At 36.6% G+C, this 26,728-nt stretch overlaps 1 protein-coding gene across 1 annotated transcript in view; it reads right to left on the bottom strand.

Annotated features, from left to right (window-relative positions):
* Window positions 1-24,897, bottom strand: part of TBC1D5 (TBC1 domain family, member 5) — a 190,943-nt gene extending 166,046 nt beyond the window's left edge. Inside the window, exon 1 of the mRNA XM_010007533.1 lies at window positions 24,798-24,897. Coding sequence (XP_010005835.1) covers window positions 24,798-24,897 — 100 coding nt within the window. The remainder of the gene's footprint in view (window positions 1-24,797) is intronic.
* Window positions 24,898-26,728: the final 1,831 nt, after the last annotated feature.

The raw sequence follows: 26,728 nt of genomic DNA, 5'->3' as shown, positions 1-26,728 counted from the left end.
CTTTCTCCTGAAAAATTCAGTTCTATTGCCCTATTTCAGTAAATGCTGTTCCTGTGCATGGAGACCAAAAGCTAAAAGGAAACGGGACTTGGGTGGCTCAAACCCGGTACTGCGGGACACAGCTGGAGGCTGCTTCCAGAGGTGTGCATAATTTGAAATCTATGCTTTTACTAAACACTCAAAAAATAACATTTCAAAAGCTGGCTTCTTTAGATTTCAGAGACACACAGAGAAGGATTTGTAAATTGCACATTTACTAGGGTACTAGTTTCACGCAGAACACACAGGCTTGTCAGATGCAGTAACTGTCTTCTTGTAAGAACATGTTTCAGATTATAGACACAGCATAAAAGAGATGGGCCCACAATAAGGAGGATGCTACATACACTTTTGGAAGATTATCTGAAAAATATGTGTACAAACTGTAACAAGGAGAAGCCTAATTTAAATACACACACTATTTTTGTATTTCTTTTTTTTAAAAAGCCCGTTACACTGATTGTATAATACCTTCTCAAAAGAGATCTTTTTTCATGGTGCAGCGCACAGTTTCCACTTCAGGTAGTAACAAGAAACTGGATAGCATTTCACAGCCCCAGCTCAAGAGCGGGAAGATGCTCTGGGTATGCAGCAGGCACAGTGAGCACTCTGAGCTTAAGCATGTGCTCAGCAAGAGTAAAAAGCATGTGAAGAACCATGTAGGGATCAGGCATTTCCCGCTCATCTCCTTCATTACCTCTTTGAAAACAGCCGTCTTCTGTGAGATGCAAAAATTCAGCACAGGACTTCTTACAGAGAAGGGGTTAAGAAGCTTGAGTGACACCCTCTTACTCTGTGGATATACTCCTACTTTTAAAAATAATTGAACTTTTTTTTCTTTCTTTTGACAGTAGGTTTTTATACTGAAGAAATATCTTCACATATATATAGACACACACGTATATCTGTATCTATGTGCACACACATATGCCTGTCTGTGTGTGGGCACACACGTATATTTATTTAGTGATAACCAATTTACCATCTTGTGTCAGCTATGAAAGGGTTTTATGGCTGACAGTTTAGGAATTCGTGATAAAAGTGATCCCACTTAGGAAATCAAACTGTGCATTCCCCTGCTTACAAGTGTCAAAATGGAGATAGATCTCTTTGCTGACGACTTTGCACCCTGCTTAATATTTTCTTTGTGTTCTACCCAAAGGTTAAAATGTTGTTAAAAATGAAATTTATTTACCAGCTGCGAAAATTTAAGTTCAGGTTGATATAAAACACTCCATCACTAATGCAGTGTTTTATGATTAGAGACAAGGAAAATTTTAACTCAAATATATGATTGCAGTCCAAGGTTGTCAATTCTTGTAACATGACTTCCAAATTCCATGCTATATTCATTTTCAGCACATTTAAAGCTTAATAATTTAATGATTTATCCAATTTTAATTTATACTTTCAAAACCACTTTGAACAATCTGAGGTGCCACTGGAGATCATAACAGTGGTCCTGGTTAAGTCAAATAATAATTACAGTGCTTTCACTTTAAAGATGAGATTATTTTTAATTATTGAGTGAAGTACTTGAGGTACCATACTTATATAATTACGCTACTCATTAAATGGTTATTGAAAGCTGAAATGTAATTTTAATGACAGCTACCTATTTTTCTTTGCACACTTTATAGATGACAGATCAGTCAGGAATTCTAGTTTGCTCTAAAAATCCTTGCAGCTGCAGTGGTTCTTTCAGGTGTAAAACAATTAAGCTGAGCTTACTTTAAAACTCAAAACATTTTTTTCTCAAATTATGTTTATATGATGATATAGAGGAACGAGTGAAAACAGAACAATGCCTGGATATTTTTTATTCTTCACAATACCACCAAAATTCTGGTCCTAAATGATGTACATTCTAAACAATATCCTCAAAAACCCAGTGACAATACAAATATGGAAGAAAAATTTTAGTCAAAATGCATTCCTCACACAGTGCAAAAAAAAAAAAAAAGCAAGCTTAACAGATTGCAGACCTTTATTGTGAGTATAAAGGGGTAATCAACATACAATAAGCATTTTACTATGCATTAAAACTATATATAATGCCACGAGACTCCTTTGCTTTTTTGTGAACACCAAGGTTCACAACTCCTCAAACATAAAATTCCTTCATACTGTTTGATCTGCAGATAGATATTCACCAATCTAATCTGACTAAAATCTATTCAAATACGTAGGAATCCTTGACAATTGACACCACGGAGTTGTGGTCACAGAAATTAGGACCTAAAGGCTTATGCTCTGTATGTTAATTCTTTATACACGACGTTCAAAATTCAGCTTATCTGTCCATTGTTCCAAAGGCCAGTATCTTGCTCAAATTAAGCTTTCCTTTTTCACAATGCAAACCAAACAGATGAGTAAATTTGTTTCATTAACAATATTAAAGCAAAGATTTCTGAGTTGGCTGTATGGGGAGAAGGCAATAAAGTTTTGAAGAGGGAAAAACTGCTTTGTTCCTTCAATCCCCTAGTTGAAATTAATTATAGCAAATGTTTATGAAAACATCTGTTCCACACGGTTATAAATTCTTAATTTTAGCACGGGCGATTCCAGGCTCCTCTACTATTTTGAAAGAGAGCAGCCTGACAATTGAAAGGTTTATAAAAGAGCAGACAATTTGCATTTCTACAGCACCAAATATGCAGTTTGGAAAGTCTTCAGGACCTCTGTAGCGAAGTGAAAAAAAAACAACAAACAAAAAATACAAGAAGACTGAGACGCTGAAGCTTTCGGATTTGGGCCGGCTGGTAGGAACAAAAAATGGCAGTAGGAGAAGAAAAAATAAAAATCAGAGGAGAGCTAACCCCAGAACATGCGGCAAGCTGAGATTTTACTACGTAAACTGGATCTTCACAAAGTAAAAAGTAGCGGAGCTGCGGGTTTCGCTGTCCCGGCTGCCGAGGCCGGGCGGGCAGCGCCGCGCGGCGCCAGGAGAGGGCGCTGCCGAGTCGGAGATGCCGGCGCCGCGGCGGGTCCCTCCCTCGGGAAGCTGCAGCGGGAGCAGCTCCAGCCCCGCTCCCAGCCCTCGGAAGCTGCAGCGGGAGCAGCTCCAGCCCCGCTCCCAGCCCTCGGAAGCTGCAGCGGGAGCAGCTCCAGCCCCGCTCCCAGCCCTCGGAAGCTGCAGCGGGAGCAGCTCCAGCCCCGCTCCCAGCCCTCGGAAGCTGCAGCGGGAGCAGCTCCAGCCCCGCTCCCAGCCCTCGGAAGCTGCAGCGGGAGCAGCTCCAGCCCCGCTCCCAGCCCTCGGAAGCTGCAGCGGGAGCAGCTCCAGCCCCGCTCCCAGCCCTCGGAAGCTGCAGCGGGAGCAGCTCCAGCCCCGCTCCCAGCCCTCGGAAGCTGCAGCGGGAGCAGCTCCAGCCCCGCTCCCAGCCCTCGGACTGCCTTACGTAACACCCTTGCGACGGCAGCGTTAACTTCAATTTACACCAAATCAGCTTTTAAAATGATTAAATGGGGCAGGCAGCGTAGAGCAAAGAACGCCTTCAGCGAAAGAATTAAGTGCACAGCACTTCTGATATTTATAAAATAATTATTAGGCTGGAAAGTTGGAAGAACATTTCACTCTGAGCAAGCTGTTTAAGTTTTCTTAAATAAATAGGATGCAACTTTTTGGTAAACCGATCTTTTAAGTACAAAACTCTGACTCTCCATCCCTTGCTTCAAGCTCATTTAGCATCAGATGCAAACCTTGAATGAACGTATGTGCCGGTTGCTCGGGACGGATTTTTTGGGTAGCATTTTAGGTTCAACAACTGTGCCCTAAAATATTCTATTTTACCTCAAATGAAATGAAAAGTGATACGCTGTGATAGTTAGCAATATATGCGTACAATTAATGGTGAGATTTTGCCATTAGAAGTCCAAAAGTCTGACATAGGCTGAAATATTTTGTTTATCTTTCAGTATCGATAGGAGAAAAATAGATTAACAAGTGTTTTTTGCCCTTTAAGCTTATTTGAGTTAGGAAAGAAATACAAACAGGAAACACATCAGAGTCCTCACACATATGCTAATCTGTGACAGCGAAAGCTGGTCACAAGGAAAACTGGTAAAGAAAGGCTGAGACCAAGGCACAAACTCAAAGCCTGGTTTAGCCCCGCAGAACAATACGACAGGCAGACACACTGGTTTGCAGTTATGCACAGAAACTTCTGCAGTGTAAGTATCTCATATTACACATTGCTCATATTGCACATACCCAGTCAATTTCGGCGTCTTTTGGGTTGCTGATTTACGACAATCAAGTGTCATCTTCTATGATCTCTGCATATAAAATCACAATTGCATATGTGTATATGCATATATGAGAAAACTCTGTATTCTCTGGGCAAAATCTCTTATTTGAAATATTTTTGTCTATGCACTTCAGTTTAAATCAAGACACATAGAAAGAAGAGGGTTTCCATTTTAAATGAAATGGCTTCTGAATGTTCACAAATCTAAACACCAACCCTGTCATGATGTTAGCCTGTAAATTAACATTCCACCTTCATACATTCAAAATGTATGTGTTAAAAAGTGTGGATGGGAAAACATATACGAAAGTCTAGATGACTGATTCTGAAGTTAGAATGTAGCATCATTGTTTAAGAAATGCAGCCCCTTGCAGCTCAATTTAAAATAAACTGAACAATATGTATATTCAAACGACTTATTTATAATACTTTTACTGATGAAGATTCCAGGCTGAGCTTTATATTGTTATTAAATAAAATCAATAAAATAGACAGAATAAGGAATTTTACCCTAACATCACTGAACTAATTCACAGTTACACTTCAGAAGAATTCTTTGGTGGTTGCAAGATTCTGAAATCTTAAATAATGTATATCCAGAGGTGTTTTAATATCATCTCTTTGAGCATGATGGAAAGGCCAAGTCTTACTCTGATGCTAATAGTGATTTAAACACTTTAGAAAATGCATATGCATGAAAAAATAGTCTGACTTCCCATTTAGTGGGAACTACACAATACTAGCTTTTATAAGCAAATGTGACTTCCACTCTAAGTCAATAAGCATTTAGTCCAGTAAAACTTGGATTAAATTTCTTATCATCAGCAACAAGACTGGTAAAAGAAAAAGCCCACAGGTTAAAGGCAAAGTGTGATTCTTACAACTTTTTTTTTTCAGTTATTGTTTCTCTTCATGCACGTGTCTTTGGTCCACAGTAAATTATGTCCAGTTCTGTTCATATGCTCAGTACTACAGCCCATATCTGCTCTACTTAACCTGTATAACCTGCTCTACTTAACCATGTATAACCTAAACAAGTTCCTAAATCTGACTTAAAAGACTCCAGGATAATAAACAAACATTTTAATGTAGATTGATGGAAGTGAAAGCAGGATACCTAATAAAGAATATAATATAATACCCAACTTCAGCAAATTCTTTAAGAGCATATATGCTTAACAAAATTGCAAAACAGAGGATACAGTAATGTAGTATAACTAGTGACAAGTGCCCCAATTAGACTTTGCACAGAAAGAAAAAATCTTAGAAGCTGTCTGGCATCGTTGCTAGGAACTTATGTCCCATGATATACTAATGCCAAGTAACTTACCACTTGCATCCAGAAGAGTTTAGCTAATTTTAACTTATAAACAGCCTAAAAGGTCTTTGAGCTATAAATCGCAATAATCTAAAGATGGCAAGAGGCAATAAACATGAGTTAATGACTCAGCATCCTCCTGAGATAGCACTGGTCATACAGCTTTGCCTAATCTTAGACACACACAATCACTGTAAAAAGGTGGTCTCCAGAGACCATTTACACTGACAGTAAGAAAAACATACCATCTCTTTAGATGTTCGAAGGCTACTATTGTCCATTAATTTACTTCAATTGCATCCTATTTTTAACCACATTCCTATCTTATAGATAGATGCAATCTGTATGTTTGGGAGAATAAATCATACATAAGTATAGTTTGATTTTCATGTACTAAAGCAGTAATGCACATTCCATTGAGTCTAGGAAAAAACAGAGTCGAAAAAGATTGAGCAGAAGATTTTTAACACTCTGTTGTTTTGCCAAGATTAAATCATAGTAGAAGACAAACAAGAAAGGATTAAGTGCTATTTCATTGAAATAGAACTGCCCTTTCAACAAGAATCTAGCTCTTCAACTAACAGGTTTATCAGAAGACAGACCCAGCCTGGCCAGGAGGCCACATGGTAGTGAGATGTGGTGGCCTCACCTCCTGAAGTTGGAGAGGTGGTTTCTTGATAACCAGGACCAGAGGTTAAAAAGAGTAGGAGCCATTCTGCTTTGTTTCTTTGCTGTTTCTTATCAAAGAAAGCTACTACAGCTGGCTGACGACTTACAGCGCTACTAATGGATGTCAAAGGCTTCTCCTGAAAGCAGAATGTACTTTCTTGGACCCTCTTCCTTGATTGTGAGTATGTTCAGGAACACTGTGAAAAATCATACCACTTTCCTTTGCTCAGCACATACACGCAAAGAAGTGCAGCCTGAGATCAGTCACTCACACGGCCACTGTGCTGACACATGCGTAACCAGCTACTTGCATATCTGGAGTGGGGTAACAGACAGCATTTACAACTAGGAGGCACCCAGAAAGAACAAAAGAGGCAGCACTGTTGCTACAAATGAAAACATGGGAATTCAGGTATATGAGAAACCAAAAGGCAGAGGAGCTACCTGCCATCCCATGGAGGGGCTGGCACTACCTCTGACAGCCAGCAGGAGAACTCTGAGTTTCAGCTCTGAGGAAGACGAAGCAGATGAGAAGCTTTTAAATTAGAGTTGTCCCACAGCCACAAGCCTAGGCAATGCCTGGACTGCCCTCAAATGCTATAGTTTTAAACACATACAAGAAGGATGTGAAGAAAGTCCCAGGGGAAGCACCAGTTACTGAATCACCCAGAGACAGGGAGAGGTACTCGAGCTGCCAAAGCATCCCCATCACCCCAGGAAGCTTGGCTCCTCTGCTCCTACAACAGCTTCTTTTAGCACCACTGGAAGCAGCAGAAGGGCTCTGGGATATCTGTCCTTGGCTGCTATACCCTTCTCAAGCCACTCACACAGTTGCTTCAGTCAGATCTGTAGGTCTGACAGGCTACTTCAGATCTACATCAACATAAACTGTAGGATAATCTGTCAAATCAGTTAGAAGTAGAATCCTGAGCGCATCTACTGTGAAGACACATTTTTAATAATGAATTATGTAAGATATTTTAGTAGCACTACACACACACACAAAATTATGTAGTAAACCAATAGTTTATTAAATCATGAACACAGTATCTTAGAAGTGTGTATGATTTTTTACTTTCTTTATTATTCATAATACAACAGAAGCTGCTTTTTTTCCCCATTCCTTAACAAATGAATTACGTGAATGATTTTGAAAAAAAGCAGCTTCGTCTCTGGGTGAATTTAAAGTCTCTGGGTAAAACTTAAAGCACATGCTCCATCAGTAGCAGAGTCTATAGGTAAGGCAATTAAAAAGTATTCTGTTTAAAAAAAAGTAAAAAAAAATTACCTTTACCTTGTGACAGCACCAGTACCTGACAAACTTGAGCAAGATGGTCTGCAAAAAAACCCCAACAACCTGAAAATAAACAGCACTTCCACACCAGCTCAAATACCCAACCCTGAAAGGGATGTTCCTGCTGCCAACAGAACAGCCCTTATGCTAATCAAATTAACTATACAGAAGGTACCTGCACCAGAAAGGGACACCTGAGCTTAAAGCTGCCTAGTTTGGCTTTATCAGATGAAGCCAGGAAGCCCTAGACTCCTCATTTGGACCCATACCTCAAAGACCATGAAATGGAGCAGCACCCCACATTCTTTACAAATTTCTGCAATGAAAAAAAAGGTCACTGAAGAACACAGAAGAGGTACTGAGCTAGAACTTTTAAACTGCCAACTCAAAATATGTCAAACCATAAAGAAAACACTAGATTCTTTTAAATCAAACATTTGCTAATTTGGAGAGCACCAACCGTGTACTTTGCTGGTGCAAAAGGAGATGCATGTTGTGAATGGCAGATCTGGAAGAATCTGTAGAGCAAAGGTATATATGCATCAGCAGTAAACTCTAGATGTCTAAGAGATTAAAGCCCACTGCTACATCAGAATATAAAAATATATCAAACTGACAGCCAGAATGACAAGACACTTCTATTTACTACAGTGCAAGGTAGTTTGTTGAATGCTGGTCCCTCTGTTTTAGATACTGAGAAAGAAACTCCCCACAAAACATTTCTGCAAAGAAGTATGCAATCCATCATGGCACAGATTTCTGTTCTCCACCCCTGCCCTCCTGTGAGGAGGATGAGCAGTGTCAGTTCCTGGTGGCACTTCAGAATGGAACTAAGGATGCAAGTACAAAGAAACTGGAGACATAAGAAGAATGAATCTTAAAAAATGTAGACAAGTAATTTAGACAAATATGACTAGGTTGATGATTTAGTTTACACAACAACAGGATAAATGTTAAGTAGTAGTAGTAGTCAATTTTTCTAGACAGTTACTGCAGTTCTGTAGGACAAAAAATGGGCAATCTCTTTGAGCCAAAAAGAAAAAAGTCTGAGTGCAAGGTAAAAATGTCATCCAGCATCAGAGAGCATCAACCTTTTGACTTTAGATTTTTTGACCAAGTAGTACCAAAGGAAAATATGAAAAGGCATGTTTCATGTATATAATTCATATTAAACTGTAATGAACAAAAATAATCTGAAGAGCAACAGAAGAGTCCTGAGAGATGACAAATTCTAAAATATTTTCACTTTTCTTCTGCTTTCACCTTCCAAATTTGGGATGTGGTCATGATTTGCTTGTGTTGTGTGACAGGTAGGGTACCTCTTTGTCCAGCTGGAGCAAAGAAAAAGCTTTTGATCCGGAAACTTTGACTCTTCCATACGTGAGTTCTGCATTGTCAGCAGGCTTGACACTATTACCTGCAACATCCAGTGGGCACAGACCTTGAGTGATGTGAAAAGAGGTCTGCACAAGGTCTGCAGTGCAGTATTAGTGACTCTGAAGTACAGGTGGAGAATTTACACACATACCGTGGGAGTGAAATTCAAGACAACAGCTATCTTACTTGAGCACAGGAATTACCTGAAAAAGTACTGTATGCTGTGACTGCAGGTTGTAAGAGAGCAAGAAGGAATACATATGTCTGAACAAGTTTTCCATTTCCTCTCATTGGAACGACAGTGAATAAAGACGACGAAAATTACAGCATGTGAATACTAGTGTAATTACTGAATGGTTCCCCACATAATTATGCAAAACAGATGTATCCCTAAGTTAATGTAGCCATTTTCTTTTTGAAACAGAATTTTCATGCCATCCATCAGTCACCCCAAAACACAAACCTTAGATGACTAAAGTGCACAGAATCTACTCATTTGGTCTGGAATAAAAGCAATGCATGTGAGGAGAAATAAAGGTTTAATGAAACAAAATAACATACTCCACTAGGGAAAACACATTTTGCCCAAAGAAAAAACCTAATGTAAATAAGTGGAGACTTGACTATTTGATAAATATAGCCCCAAAGGTTATATGTTTACTGAAAGAAGATATATATTACACGTGATGTAGATATTTTATTTGACTAGAAACATTAATTGCTTTCTAAATACAGCAATACTCTTTCCTTTCAAACTGTGAGGTCTCATTTCTTTTACTGCAACACGCAACCAATTACCTAACAGAAATGTTTACATTAATCACAGTGACTCTATATTTTAGTTTTTATATCACCAATTTTATTTTTGCTTAGAACGGAACTCCCTCAGGCATTCTTTCATGCCAACTGTTAATTTCTATCAGTGGTAAAGTTCCCTTAAGCTTCTTTTAACATCTACTGGACATGACCTCATAAAATTTAATGCCATTCATTAACCCCAAGCACTTAACTTTACACAGTAATGTCAGGCATCTGACTTCTCAGTGCATGAGAAATCCAAGGGGGAACCGTTTGAGAGATACCAATTACAAATCATTTCAGTAGTAGAAAGCACAGCAATGAACAATATTAAAGGTTGAATTAAGACTTGAGCAAAAATAGGGTTCTTGTGATGCTTTCTATGTAGAATTATGAAATATTTATAGGAACAAGGAAGAGGCTGCAACATGACTGTTTTGGCTTGTTAGTGGACTAAAATTCAGAGCTGGGGCTGAATGCCAGGTTTTTAACACTGTCTGAAGCAGATATGATGTGCAGTCATGTTTTCTCAGGTGCCCAAGTAGCCTTCAGGCATTTCAGAGGAGCACAGATGCTAGGACCACCTTATGTTCTGTAAAGGCCACGCACTAGTAAGATGGGGTAAGCCAGAAGGAGCTGTTTCTTCAAAGTGCTCCTCCCTTTCTTCCTGCAAGAGCCTTGCTAGGTTTAGCTTTAGAGTGTGGCTGTTCTGATTTTGGTTATGAACCAAGAAAGCTTTTGGAGGGACAGCACTGTTTTTATTTTCCCTGAGATGCACAGATGGGTGATGTCTGCTTAACTCATTTAACCATATTTCCCAGTGGCTTCACACATGTTGGAGAAAATGTGGAAAATTCTAAAGGTGAATGAAAAAAATACTTAGCAAGAATTTTCCGGCTTCTTTTGGGCCATCCAAGGACATTCCTTGTGGGGAGTGGAAACTGAGTGACAGCCTATCAAAGTCCTGACTGTAAAAAGGGCACACTGTTTGGGGGGGTGAGGGGGAGAGGGGAAAGGAAAAAACAGAAGCAGAAAAAAAACAACCCGCTTTATTTTCCATTCCTGTTGGCTCAAGAGATATCTAAGCATCCTCTGTGAGAAAGGACAGTGCTATGCAGCTACAAACATGGTCCATCAGAGTTCCTGGTAGCAATCTGCTTATTCAGCTCTGTTATGCAAAATCCCCTCCTCTAGTCTGTATGCAACGCTCACTTTTTTCTTGGTGTCACAGGCTGTTACATTCTGGTTTAAGCAGTTGATGCTGTTGGAGCAGGGATCATCTTAGCATTTCTAAACAAATTACACAAGGTAGCTATACATTGATTCATGAGAACTCATGTGAGATTTGATGCTGATGTCCCTAAGTGGTACAATTTTATTTACTTGTTTTTAAGCAGCAAAAAGAACCAGTTTTCAGAACTAAGCAGTAGCCCCCAAACTTACAGATCGTAACTGAGAAATATATTTGCTGCTACCCTATAAATCTAAACAGATGGAAGTAATTTTCCTCAAGCTGTATTTCCACAGAAAGGTGTAAGGTGAATACCAGCAAAATGCAGGGATTACAGAATTGAGGTTTTTACATGTGAACAACTGATATCTGATACCAGCCTCATCTCCAGTTTCTCAGAATGACTGTTTTAGCTATAAACCACACATAACTAAAACCTACAGTCGATCCACACTTCCTACTACTGAAAATGTTTTTACATCTTGCCTGCCACTGGTCTAAGATCATTTTAGCATAATTACAGGGAGATGCAACATCAGTAAGTGTGCATCAGTTGGAAAAGTTTTTATTGCCTAATAGCAGGGAATGATAATAAAGCAGATGTACATCAGGCCATATGACAATGGCAACCAATTGGTCTGTATTTGGCAAAGCAAAGGATTAATGTTTTACGAACACAAAGAATGTTATACACTTGTCTAACAATATGGATGTAAATCTCTGCACAGCATAAACACTTGTGCTGATCAACATAAAGATACTGCTGTGATAGGTACTTTGAAGTTGCAGATAAGAGCTCAAGCTGTAAGACGCCAACAAAAATTGAAGTTTATAAAGAATCACTGCCAGACTCTTAAATGTAGTAGCACCTGTGGGACTTTCTGTAATATAAATAGTAATTACCTACAGTGTAGAATATATTTACAAAAATAAAAAATACTTGTGCCTACACCAAAACTCAGAACTCAAGTTTTCTACTTCTGAAGCAAACTTTAAAATCTGTAAATTCTGAGCAAAACAAATCCTGAAATACTGTTTTGCTCAAGATCACCTAATACGCAGTACCCAGATATGTATACATGTGCACGCACATATTCAAGAGCTCCAATATACACACATAAACCCTACAAACTTGGTACGAGGGCATCTACCCCGTAGACAATTCAATCAATCTCTCAAGTGACACCCACACGTGCCTGCACACACCAAAGCAGATGTGGCATTAAGATATACAAAGTTATTGAAACTTTTAACAAGTAAAACGCATCTTTACTTAGCTACACCAGAATGAGGAATAAAGGGGTTTACATATGTTCCAATTCTAAACCTATCAATCAAACCCATGTTATTCCTTTGGGAGCTTATTTACATGCATATTTATCAGCCTCACATGCTAATTCCCTGCTGTTTTATGCCTGCGAGGCATGTTTATGAGTCATAATTGTTGATCTCATTTGATGTATTTCACTGAAGTAAGACATTATTCAGTTATGTGGCCTAATGTCAATGAATTACGATGACCTGATCTTCGAAATGCAACTTGCTCTTTAATTTTTATTAGAGTATAACTTATTCAGAAGAAGAAATAGGCTGAAATAGAAGATTACATGTTTTTGTAGTCATTTACCGAAACATCCTATTTTTGAAACTCTCCTCCCTACCTCTAGGCAAAGTTTTAAAAGTGCAGTTCTAAACACCAAATGAAAAGAATTTTTGCCTGAAATTAGTACATATTCCTCAGATTAGAACCTTTTATAGGTGTTTTTATTTTGTTTTAATCAGCCACAAGACAGACCTTTGAAGCAGTGATCTATGTTTTGTAAAAGACAAAAAACAGATTCAGTCCAAAGCTCTCAAACTGTGCTTTGTCTTAACTTCACCAACATTCACACCAGATACAGACTTAGGAGCAACTAAGTGAGAACTACTAAACTATGTTAAAAGTCCCCAAACAGACTTGTCACCTTTGATGCAAAATGCTGTCAATTTATGAACAAAAAAATTACTTGACGGTCAAAGAACAGATCTAAATAGTGGAATAATAACAAGGTGTACAAACTTAATTGTGGTGGCTTGGATTGAGCCATCAAAGGCTATCTGGGTGGCCAGCCAGAAGGGACACTGGCTGGTTGCCGGACACGGTACTTACACAATTCTGCTCCTTTCACAAAGACCCATGCCAGTCTTTCAACACCTCAAGTAATCCTTTGAGGTTTAAATAACCTTAAAAAAATCTGATTAATAAAAACTCTCAATAATCATGTTTTTTTTTCCCTAATGTGATTAGAGCATGAAAGAATCAAATCAGTCAAGTAACCGATCATTTTTATTCTCTTGGAGAAAAGACTTGGTATCATTATAGTAAGCACCCATGCTGAAGGATCCATAGTGTAAGTGGCCCCTTATACTAGGCTACAAGATTACCACTGTACATATAATTTACTGCATGATTTTCAGATGTCACCACTTCCTATCTTAAGATTCAGTATTGTTTCAATGCAATTATTATAATTGTGCTATACATACCAAAAGTAACTATCATTTGACAATTTATTTCGCTTCACAAAAACCAGTAGTTGACTTCAGCATTTCTGTTAACAGATGATCACAGCTAATACAATGTTTATTTTAAATCCACCTTTATGTATTAGTTTAAAAAAACCCATTTCAGTACGTTCAAAAGTTTCAAAGTTGCTGCTCAGAGCTACAGCTTTAGCAAGGAACTGAATAATACACACACAAAAAAGAAAACTGTCTTTAGCCAAGTAATGCAAATGCCAGCTACTAAATGTAGGCTCATTTTTCCATAGAAATCTCAAATTGAATCTGACAGATATGAGTAAGTGTCTTTGAAATCACAGAAGACTTGCAAGTATCTTCCTAAATTTGAAATAATCTAGAGAAGCTGCAGTATCAGAAATAACATATTAATTGCAAGACAAAAAATCTGCTTTTTCATGTCCAGAATTAAAACCTGTGGTTTTCATTTATAGCTGCTTTTATAAAAAACCCTTTTTCTCCTGAAAAAATTTTAATCAAGCTTTACATGCCATTTTAAAAATGATTATATTTTATATGACATTTCTCCAAATGAGAAACTTATTTCTCATAGACGTATGTTACAACCCAGCTTCTCTTAAGAAAAATTATAATCTTCACTTGAACAAGTAGTTATTTGAACAGCACAGTTACAAGGGTGTAACTTTATATCATGCAAATGCCAAAACTAAAACTGTCATCATAAATAAAAATTTATAAAATACATTAACTTTAATCCTGCAGAAAAATGTCTATTTTCATTCCAGAACTTTTAAAACAGAAGTTTGCATTGGTTATGGGTATAAGAACTCTGAAACAAGAGCTAGAGTATTCCACAGTATAAGCTCTGATCTACAACCCTTCTTTCTTTCAAATTCAAATAAACAAGACACAAACTCATCTGTCAGGCTAACATTTTCTAAATTTTTATTTTTAGAATAGCAACAATTAAAGCTACACTTCTTCCGGAAATAAAATCTCAGTGTAGCTGATAATGTTGTGACCACCTAGCTATGATAATTCAGAATGAAGCTTTGTACACTTTTGCAAAGGAGTATTTTCTTTGGTATTTACTAAAGACTGAACTAGTATTGGGTCACAGAAGTTTGGAGGTGGCCCTGTGGCTCAATATGCTTCTTTCTTCCATTAAGATAACATCTGCTCTAGCCACCAGTCAGCAAATCAAATTTTATGAGAATTCATCTGAGTCCAAAGTAGAAAAGCCCACTAATGGGCAGATTTATGTTCCATTGCTCCACCCTTTAAATATTTGAAATGAAAAGTAAATAAAACCACCAATGGTATCTTCAGCTACTATGACTAACATACAGAAAATGTACCCCACTATAACAAAAATGTGTTCACATCACTGAACACATATTTTCACATGTATTACATGAGAACTTTGTCTCTTCAATTGCACTGAGTACTGAAACACTATATAGTTTATTTTTCCTAAGCTTAAATAATTGATTCCATTATAAATCAAATTTCACAGAAGTATTATCACCACCATAAAAGCTTTATTTGGATGAAATTTGTGCCTTTTAACTTGTATGAAAGTAAAGAATAATAATTTGAAATGGGATATAAAAATTTTAGAGGAGAAATTTATCATACGGGCTACTTCCTAATATTTTGCTTACATGGCCCCCAGATCTGAATGAGATTTGTTAAAAAAATTGAGTGCCATCATCCTATCCCAGAGTTTATGTATAGTTTATGTATCATTATCACTCTAGTATCCAATCAGAAGCACGTAATTTCCAGCTGTTTCTAAAGAATTAAGATATTTAACAGAAGAAAATTATAGAAAGGTTTGTTGTTGTGTTTTTTGGGGTTGGTTTGTTTGTTTGTTTTGTTTTGTTGTTTTTTTTAAGTGGCTGTTTTAGTTTATTCACATTGAATTTGATTTTTAACCTTCCCATCTACTTTCTATGAAATATCAGAGACAGATATTCCATTTCCCTCAACAGTCGTTGCAGGATAAAAAGAAGATATCACTGTATTCACTGATTTGCAGGGTACATCAGGTAATATGTCAGGACAGCTAATGCCCCCAATACCTCATAACTTAATGAAACAGTAAAAGCAGTACATAGTGCTTACTTAAAAAAAAACCAAACAACCTCTTAAGAAGTTTTACTATTTTCCCTCTTCTTAAGACTGGAGCTGGCAATGCCGAGGCAGAAAACCATGGGGGAAAAAAAAAAAGAAGCACAAGCAAATCAACTTTGGTAACTATTTCATTAAGCTGCAGTAGCACTCCTTAAACTTCTGGCCAGAGCATGTTTTAATAGCAAAACCCATATACATCTGTACTGCACCAATGTTTACCAAAGTTTAGGGAATATTTTAACATATTTAAAACATTTAAACTTTATTTGGTTACTCATAATCCTGAAAAGGTGAGAATGATCTGCATATTCTACAACATTTTTAATTTCCCTTACCAAAAATACTTCTTGTTGAAATTTCTAAGATGAAAGGTTTATTTAAAAAAAAATAATTATGTGACATTTGTACTGCAATTGAAATACTGTAATCACATGATTACTGATGCAGTGATCTAAGTATCTAGCATGATGGAAAAGCTGATCAGGGACACCTATGGATAACTACATCTGACAGAAGTGTTCAATCTTGTCATAGAGTGTGTGTGTATATGTACCTCCATATAAATTCCAAGCTTAAAATATTTAGAAACAAGACCCAGCAGTAGTTCACTTCCACAAACCAAGACGTAAAAGTAGCTCACATACATGCATTTGTTCCTTATCTAGTATTGTTTAGACTAGGGTTAGTTTGCTGTTTTGTTAACTGTGGAGAAAGACAGTCAAAAGCAGAAAAGCTATGCACATTTCTTCCACTCCCTCCATTTTAGCACTCAATTTTGTTTAGAGGTATTCTCCAATTATCTTGTACATTTAGCCTTTCTTCAATAATTGTGTATCTCACAAAATGGAGACCAGGCCTCGTAAGTCCATTTTATGCACTCTGCCTCTATGTGGCCAAATCTTGACACCAAATGCTTCAAATCTGAGCTCCCAAAATTAAGGAACTCCCAAGTAACTAACCCCAGTCCAGTACCTTGGCCTAAATTACTGCTTCCCTTAGACAATAAAGGCACCCAGGCTTGTTACCTTTACAGTAAATTGGAACCTACCCATTAATTTTAATAGGATCGGGTCCCTGAGTTTTCTGGCATCAAAGAAACACCTTTCACAGACATTTTGCAATAAATAATTAAAGTTGATTAGTAATAATAAGGCACCTTAAACAAAAAGATAAACAGTGGAGACATTTATTATCAAAGTAAGAAAAGAAAAAATAACCTGCAACGCTCTTGTATGTGCAATTTATCAGAAAACGTTGTAAAAGAAAAAAAGAAATGTTGGCTCATTCCAGAGGTTCTTTGTCATCATTAATGTATTCAGGTTTTCACAGCTGAATTGCTGTACTTTGAAAAGATTTTCATGAAAGGAAACTCAAATTCAATGTTTAAACAAAGCTGTCAGGTTACCAAGATTCATATTTGCTTGTATGTCCAGAAAATATTTTCTCCTTTTAAAAAGTCCTCTAGGTTAGAAGTATCATTATTCCTTTGCTTTCAATTTGTAAACAAAAGAAAACAAGCTTTTGTTAAGCAACACATATTTATTTGTTATTGTGAAGCTGAAACCAGCAGTTAGAAATATGTGTTCCAAAGCAGAGGTGAAACTACCTGGTATGGGTATTTTACTTCATTACTAGTTCTGTTCCTCAAATTGATACAAATGGCCTCCTTCTGTTTCTGTCTGTCTGCTTGCCTGATCAGTGGAGCTAATTGCCAGAGCTGGGGAGATCTCCTATATCAAACAGAAGATATGCAGTTTGTAACCTGCTTAATTTGCCGTATGTCCTGGATGGCCCTCAGTATGTTGTTCATTAAAGTATCAGCTGTTTCAGTTGTAGCAGTGGCAACCTAAGCATAGGCCTATTTTTCTTTGTTAAAAGGTCAAGCTGTCAATAAATAATACACATCTTGCTAGATAATTTCTTACCACTTAAAAGAAGCACGACAATATTTCTTTCCCCTTCCACACCTCTTAGTTTTGCACATCCAAAAAGGACAAGGACAGGGGTACCCAAGGAGGCTAAAGAATAAGGCCTATTAGTAAATTAAGAGCCTAAAACTGAACGTTTGCAGTATCACTTTGCAGTTAAGTGAAAGTAGGTTGAAACTTTCCCTTTTAAAAATGAGTTCCAGATCTTTATACGTGTCCACATACACGAAAGTCAGGAAAGATCGCATCTGTGCTGACATATTTCTGTTATACAGAAAAATCAGTTTCTAATATACTAAAATTGGTGGCAGTTAAAATTCTTTCAAAATGTTTAACATACATTTAATCTCAGATACAGAGGTCTATAATATCAGCTAGGTCCATACAATTCACAGATGGCTTTGTAAATTACAATCTTCTATATATCAGGATAAAAGTGAACTCAAACATGTAATTATTATCCTGTACCAATCATGCTCGCTTCAGCTAGAATTCTGATTTACTAGTCTTTTATTGTACAAACACAAGTACAATCAAACTTGTACAGTTCAATTTTTTTTAATTAAGAGAATATGCCTTTTCCATACATAGGAGGTACAGCCATTTAACATAATCTGATCACTGCCTGGAAACACTTAATATGTGACATGTTTACAGGTAGAAACCTATTATATTTTTTATCAAATCTAAGTAAAATACTCAAAGAATGATTCCATTCTCATTGTTAGCTACTGTATTACTTCTGTTAATGAGCTAGTTTTAACATACTTCAAACTACATTTACAGAGATCATATTAAAAATAATTCTGTTTTAATTTCGTTGTTCAGTAGGTTACTATAGTTAAAATGGAAATTTCTGCTTTGCATTTTAAGCTTCTCCAAGAATGTAAAATAAGGTTAAAAATAATCTTTTTCATTCAACTTGCATAATTTCCTTTTATACTGAATGTATTATACTACAGGTATGCTAGGAAGTGAGATGAGAGCCAAATAGTTGAGCTTTAACCTGGATTTGGGAAAAGCTACGAAAAGAACAAAAAGAAACACTGAAATCAGCCTTTTCCACAGTAGGGTCATAAGGAGTTATTAGAAAAATTACATGAGGATGATATGTGACTATTATGCAAGTATTCAGGGAGGGCCATATCTGGAAAAAAACCTGGGAATTCCCAGCTGAGATGACTGAGCTGAGTTAAGAGTGCCAATGTCATCAAAGAGAATGGTCTTATTTTACACTGATTTAGAGGAGAACATTCAAAATGGACATTTCAGATTTCTTTTAGATCAACAGCCATTGCTGCCCAAAGGATCTTCTCTAATACCTGTCTTATCAACCACTGAAGGTTATTTCCCTGCATCGTGTTTGTGTCTGTTACCCATACCACAGTAAAACCTCATGTGAAGCCATCAAAACAACTGTAGCTACCAATTCTACAGAGGAAGGTTCTAGTCTGGAAGTTGGTAATCCTTAAGACTGTGTCAGATACTCACATTTCCTCCCAAAACTGAAATAATTAAGAATACTCCTGCAGTTCCTAAATCCGAATTTGCAGCAAGGCTCTGAAACCAAAGGGCCTACAACTAGCAAATTTCTAAGGGCATGCCAACACCAGCACAAATGCAGTCTATAAATGAAAAAAAATGTACTGTGCTGACCAATTTCAACTACCTTTACATTGATTATATGTTTTTTTAAACATGCATGGCTTTCCATTAACAGATCTCTTAGTAACGATGTATTACTACTCTAGAAAAGAGAAGAGAAAAGGAAGAGTTGTATGGAAGAAGCAAGTGACAGGCTGAGTTAGCTCAAGATATACTGTGTTCTTCGAATAGCCTTTGTCACTACAATCCTGTTGCTGCTCAATTAAAAGTAAGCTAAACAGTAGTTATCATTAATAAATGAATATTAAAATGCTTGTTATGTTAGCATATTGTGTTTCAAGATGTAAAAACCTTGCTTTTACTCATCCAACACGAAGGAAACCAGACTGAAGTCAGCTCTTTCTCCTCTAGCATGCCTGCGCCTTTAATGGAAAAGCCAAGCCTAGGAGAAGCACAAGGGTTTTGAAAGATGACCACTAGCAACCACAATACTGGTTGGGCACACCCAAGCTTTCTGCCTGAAAGGTACAAAGGCTAACAAAGGACACCAGGTATTCTCAGGGCCCGGTGCAAACCATAGCACGAAATCCCAAAGGCATTAAGAACAACTGCAACCCTCCACATCTTCTGTTCCAATATAATGCAAAGAGGTTCTCTGTACCAATCTTGATTTTGTAATGAAAACACAAAGTAACATGCATATTTAAAAGGACTCTTAAAAACACAGTGCTATACTTCATGTACATGTGGCTCCCTGGAGAGAGAATGAAAGAACACACATTACATGACACACATGCTATCATGCTAATTAAAAATATTTGATAAGAAAGTAGTAAGGCTTCAAACCTCACTCTATCTGCAACTCTCAGTTGCTTTTACTTAGGAATGTACTTCTCACACAGAGAAGTCTAGAGTTCTGTGGTTGCTACTTTTAAATGTAACTGCAGAAATTATATCTAAAACCAGAGACAGATAAACACCATACAGGTCAATCTGCATTAGCATTGTGTCCCTGACAGAAGGGGCCTCTAAGGGCAAAAAACCCAAACTCAGAACACCAAATAGCTACTGACTGATTAGAAGATAAACCTTTTGACAGTAAAAATTCTCTTAAGCGTGGAACAAATATGAAAGGATGTACCTAAGACCATAACAGTCCCCCCCAGAAGCTGGCATTTACTTTATTAATTCCCTCCTGTTCTCTACAAGTTTTCTGTATAACACTGATATATACCTGGTATCTCAAATTCCACGTAAGGTATAGTTTTACATGGTAATACTTTCTAGTGATCAGGGTTATGAGGTTAACACCAGAACAGTAAAATTCTCTAATGATGAGCAATGGTAACACAGAGCATACAGTCAAAGTGGAAATATGTATGTTCTCTTACCATCTCTCATATTTTTTCATGGCAGCCTTAAGAATCAGGAGGTATGTAATAGTAAGTAAGTAAGTATGACGTGAGCAACTCATGTATCTCAACTGGATTAATTTCAGTCACACACTGCAGTAGTTATCTTTGTCCTTCCAGCTACAGCAGTCTTCTCTGTCCTCACTACCAACTATAACCTTTAGCCATGATATATACACCCTCAAACTCCAAATCCAAAACACACCCATTAAAGGTTTCCCCTTTTCTTCTATTAAGAACAAAGAACACATTACATATTTCTATGTGAAGCATGGTATTAAATAATAGCTTGTACACTAATTAAAGCAAATGTAATTGTGAGAACACACTGACATTGTTAAAGTAAATTACCCAATTCGTTAATAGTTTCATTTCAAGTGACCTTAATTGTATTAATTGTGATATTGAGCAAATTAAATTGAAGAGTATTAAATGCATTGTTCCAGTCTGTCCTTAGAGGATCAACTTTCTCAATACATCAATGAAATGGGAATACTACCTACTACACTCTTCAAAACTTCTGTAAAAATGTGATGAATGCTGTAACTTAAGAGTAAAAACTTATAGCAGCTCAGAAACAGTTAATCTAGTTAAACCCTTTTCAATGTAACATAAACCTCAAGCCTTTGGAAATGAACAAGAGTTTGTCAGATGCACTACACAGGGAGAAGTCAGATGAACAAAGTTTCTGAAATTTCTCTTTGTATATTCAGGGCTTAAAAAGTCTGTGCTGGAGAGAAGATAAAATTCATCCTTATCTGATTTCTCTGATAAAAACCTCTATTTCAGAGGGAATAATTTAAAAATACTGTTAGAATAAAATGAGCAATATCATGAAGATTCTTAGAACAGAAAGTATAGCAAGATATCACAACTTGCTATAGTCAAAAGTGAACACAACAATGCATATATGCATGTAAATACATCTGAAAGATCAAATCCAAATTTAGAATTTCTTTAAACCCCTGAAATCTTCCATTTGAAGTATCAGATTGCAAAAGTGAGAAGCTCTGCCATGAATTTCTCACCAGCTATTAAAAATACTATTTTAAAAAAGCATATGAGTGCATATATGCAATAGACATTTTTCTATCTTGAAAAAAAATCCAACATGAGGAAAATAACACAGGCCAAATCAATAATCATAAAAGACTGAATACTATCCTATATTTATTTTTCAAAAATATTTCAAACAGATAAAAGAAAGAGCTTGACTGCCAGTTAGTTCACAGCCTATCCTGAATGTTTTACACTTGCAAGCAACCACATTCTCATGACTCATCATAACTCAAGATTCGAAGATCCTCAGTTTCAAGAAATTTGGACTGCTATGAACTCCCAGATCCTTCTCCAAATGACACCTACCTCCTCTGTAATGCTCTGTATTTGTACAGCTAGGTAATTGTCTCCTGCCTAGCATTTGCAACATTAATCCTTCCAGTTGTTGCTACTGAACCATGTCATATTAATTTTCAGGCCACTTCTCCAAAATCTCAAGAGTACTTTGAACTGCATATCTGTCCTCCATTGTGCTAACAGTCCTGTCCCAAAGAAACCATGTTTTTTCATTATACCTTCAGTGAGATTTTAATAAAAGCAGTAAGTACTACTAGACTCAATCAATGTACTTCTAGAATCCCATTCAATATATCCTTCCAAGCTGTAAGCAAATGAAGAAAAAGTAGTCTGTGCATGCAGTTTTCCAACAAGCTATTCTTAACAGCAATCCACATATTTCTTGGATTTCTTTCATTTTATGAAAAGCCCTTGTGAGAGAATTTCAGAACTCCAGCTGGACATGACATCTCCTGGTTCTCCATCAAGCTTTGGTATCACTTGTACATATTAAAAATACAGTACTTCAAGTAGATTAACAAATATGACTAGTTCTATGATTAAATATTTATTTTCAGCATTCCTATCAATGTTTGTCTTCACTACAAGCATTCAGTGCAGCTTCAACAAACAGTTCACATGCCCTGATAATCTACAATACTGCACAGAACATCTCCTACTGATGGCTGACCTCTTCTCCATATTTCTGTCATACATGAGACAGAAGACGTTAAAATACAGATTTTCACCAAGTCGATTCTGTATCATGCCTGAAACTTGAGACAGAGTTCAGAATTCTTTTGTGAAGACAATGATGGACAGACTGCACAGTCAGGAACAACTGCATACCTTGATGGCAACCTAACGAAACCTAACCTAACGAAATATTAAAACTTCAAAAACTTGTTTTAGATATATAAAGTTTCAAATTAAAATGCAGTATGTGTTTCGCAGTTAAAAAAAAAAAGAAGAAGATGAAATGGATGCTTTATATAAAATATTTACATAGATAGAACATAAAAGATGTACCATAGTTGGTAACCTTCATGACTCGGGGAACCATGTATTTACATATCTTTATCTTCGCATGTGCGTATGTATGTGTTGTGTATATATTTTTAACAGTTGACAGCTGTTTTAGAGCATACAGAGATGCCAAGCTGAATGAGGGTCTTGATTACTTCAAGATTAGCTATCTAAAGTTTCTATTCATTTTAAGTGTTGTTAGTGCGAAGAGTCATTAGTCACTTCCTTGTCTCATAGAACATCAGCATACATTTACATTGTTAATGAACATTTGGGGTAAATGAATTAATGGCACTTTTAAACATCAATTCAATACTAATAACTTTGTATGTCACAGAAATGTTAAGGTTGGGATAAAAATGAGAAACCTTTTCAGAACAAGGTAACCAATTGCTTCTGAGTACAATAAAGGGTAAAATTAATTTACAGCAGTTTTTAACAGAGTAAAAATCTTGTTTTTCTTGAAACAGAGTTGAGAGAATTACCAGTATTTTTTAAAGGAAAAAAATCAGAAGAAAATGCTTATTTTCTTCTTGACTGGGGAAAACTAGAAGCAATTTATATTTCCTTTGGAAAATGGTTATTATTTTAGGTTATTGCAAAAGATTATTTCAAGTTTCTAAAAATATGTAAAAAAATGCATTTAGTTTATCAAACTGAAATGCCTCCATATCGTTAAGATGTCAAGTATAATAAAGCAGGAACACTGACCTAGAAAAGCAATTTAATTTAATCATCAGGTTTTGAAATACTTCCCCCTAGATGTTCATTTTCATTTTCTAACATTGAAAAAGCTTTATAAACCAATGAAGAAAAAAATGAAAAATAAAATTAGCTCAAAGGGACAATGAAGTTTTACCAATATATTTTAAATCAAAACGCCAGCTTCTTATAAACTGAAGTAATAAACCTGACTAAGCAAAACTTGACATAGCTTTTTTAATAAGCACCAGTAAACAGAAGATTTATAGACAGATACACCCACACAGAGTAGCTAATCTGGGTGAGGGACTTACGAAATGTGACAAAGTTGTTTCAATTCTGTAATTTAAAATAATTTTTTTATTTTGCCCTCCTGGTACATGTGTTCAATAACTGGAAAATTACAGGTAGTTAAGGTGCCACTGTGTATAACCAAGTACTTGAGGAATGTTTTCATGATAGGAATGAGATTTCTTGTCAAGCTTATCACTTTCTTCAAGACAACTATACTGTCACTACTAGCAAATAAGTAGAAAAGATAAGCAATACAGACATACATCGCATTATGCAAGTTTGTTCTGTTTATTAGAGTCTTCCAAATACTGTGTTTAATTAATTTACTTTATGTAACTACATAATTTCTACCTTTAGAGCCTGTTCCTTCTATCTTAACTTGCAAGGTCTTTTTCCAAATATGAATATAGGTGCTGAGTCAAACAAAAAAAAAATAAATCAGCCTTTTTATTTGCATAATCTCATCCAAAATAACATACTGAACTTTACTTTCTGTTTTACAAAACAACCTAGAAAAATCTCCCAAATCAAAGCAGTGTAAAAGAGCCCATGCTTCAGAACACAACACAGAGACATACACTGCCATTCAATATTCTTATGCTGAAGTCAGTGTTTGGTTTATGATTAAAAAAGGATGACAGCACATTAAACATTTGGTTAATATTTCTGTCTGCAATTGAAAGTTGACTTTTTGTGGTTTTCATTAGTGTCCAAGTGTTCTACATACACTCCAAAATATTCTTTAAGTTGTCCTGTTCAGCGTCATTGAGAGAATTAAACAAATTATTACAGTTGCAGTTATCATGACACACTTTTATAAGGTTTCTAGGTATAAAGTAAAAAAAGCACAGAAATACAAAACTCACCTTCCTCTGGCTTGTTCAAAGAACTCTGCAAGGGATCAATGCCTATTTCTTGTTCCTCTGTTTGCAAAGGATGACTGGTTTCAGACAAAGAATGATACATAATGGCAATAATAAATTCCAACTGAAGGGTATTTATCTGGATGGAAAAAAAAAAAGAAACAAACACGTCAGTATTTCTTTAGCTATTTTTCAATAACACAGTTCCTTATTTTCTAAACATAACACCACCATTAGATGTCTAATAGCAGAGCAACAGTATTTCCATCCAAACGTTTTCTTATTTGGAGTCCAAAATAATTGTTATAGTACCTCCAACTATTACACTGCACATAAAATTCCAAGTGTGGGCCAAGAGACTACATAGTCAGGCAGGAGCCTCTCTTTCCTGTTTCTAGCTTCCCCAACTCATCTTACACTGTAATTCCAGGAAGAACTGATGCTAGTCCTTGATGATGATGAAGTTTACAGTACACAGCTGAGGTGAGACCCATCACTACCACTATTCTGGACTCAGGACCTCCCACCCTAGAAAAACTTCGTTTTAACCACTACTTTTTTAGAAATCATAGGTGAAGTACAAGACAACAGAGAGAGGGATGCAAAAACGTGCAGAAAAGAGAGAATGAGGTAATACTGATTGGTATGGTGGGTGACTTTGGTTTTATTAAGATTTATATTAGCTTTCCAGAATGATGGATTCTCCAACACTGGACACTTCTAAGACTCAACTTGACAGGGTGATGAGCTATCTCATCTAAATTGTGTTCCAACCTAGAAAGATGATCCCTGAGATGCCTTCCAACTCGACATTCTATGATGCTGAAGAAGCATTTGAAGAAACATAATGTGTTAGCTAGATGTTTACAAAGTTCTTTCAAAAACAAAGGGCAAAAGGAGAGCAAGCACAAAACTGATGACACAGGAAGTAGGTGATGAGGGTTCATCATCACATGGTGCTGAAGAACATTCACATCACTATCATGTAAGTGAACAAGAACTACGTTAGAAGTTCATGGGAGGAGTTTTGGAATCTAGTCTTTGTTGCAATGAGTAAGAGGATGCCAGTAAAAGGGTGGAAGGCAGGTAGTGTTATGGTTAGAGCAGTAATAAGGAAAAACAACCTTTCCAGTGCATAAACAGCACAGAAGCACATTTGTCAAGACTGCTTTTTGGTCGCTGTACAGCAATTTATTAACAACTTCAAAGAGATGTAGGCTAACTTGCAGCACAAAAGAATTACGCCAGCCAAATAGGTTTCATTTGCCCAAGCACACTGAGTAGCTACCTATGACTTCCCTCTAAGTTTGAAATTACTTATGTAACTGCTTAGTTTACAAGTAGCTTAACTTCCTACCTCCAAAAAAATTATATTTTAAAAGAAATATACAAACACAAACAGGAATGGAATGGAACGGAATGAGAAGAACAGAACGTATCTGTACTTCCATGATCAGTGTATTATTTATTTGGAAATCACTAATTAGGCTTTTCCTTCGGTTCTTAAAAAGCATGGCATTGACTGTATACATAATATAGCTTCAGTTTACTGTCAATAAGTGAAAGGGGACTGGAATTTTTAAGAACTTTCTAGTTTTATATACTATCCATCCACTACGTTTGCCTGCTGAGTCATGCAGAAAAAACCCTAACTAAGTAATAAACAAAGCTAGTCGGGCCACCGTCAAGCACTTCCTTCAAACCAATGCATCAAAGACCGTTTTTGAAAGGATGTTCTCTCAGCTCTATTCCTTGAGGATTTTGTCCTTTTTTTTTGTCCCAGCACATGTGTTAATGTGATGCTGAGATTATCACACCATTATCTTTCACTACTTTAGCTAGAAGAGAACATCTCGAGCTCTTGGGAACAAGCAGCCAGGAACTGAGAGAAGGTTGGGCTGCCCACTTCTGCAGTGGGACACCTTTATGTCAAA

Source organism: Chaetura pelagica, unplaced genomic scaffold, assembly GCF_000747805.2.
Source record: "Chaetura pelagica isolate M959 unplaced genomic scaffold, ChaPel_1.0 scaffold10, whole genome shotgun sequence".
In the NCBI taxonomy this organism is placed as follows: domain Eukaryota; kingdom Metazoa; phylum Chordata; class Aves; order Apodiformes; family Apodidae; genus Chaetura; species Chaetura pelagica.
Note: the sequence above shows the minus strand (reverse complement) of the source record. Positions and strands in the feature narration are given on the sequence as shown.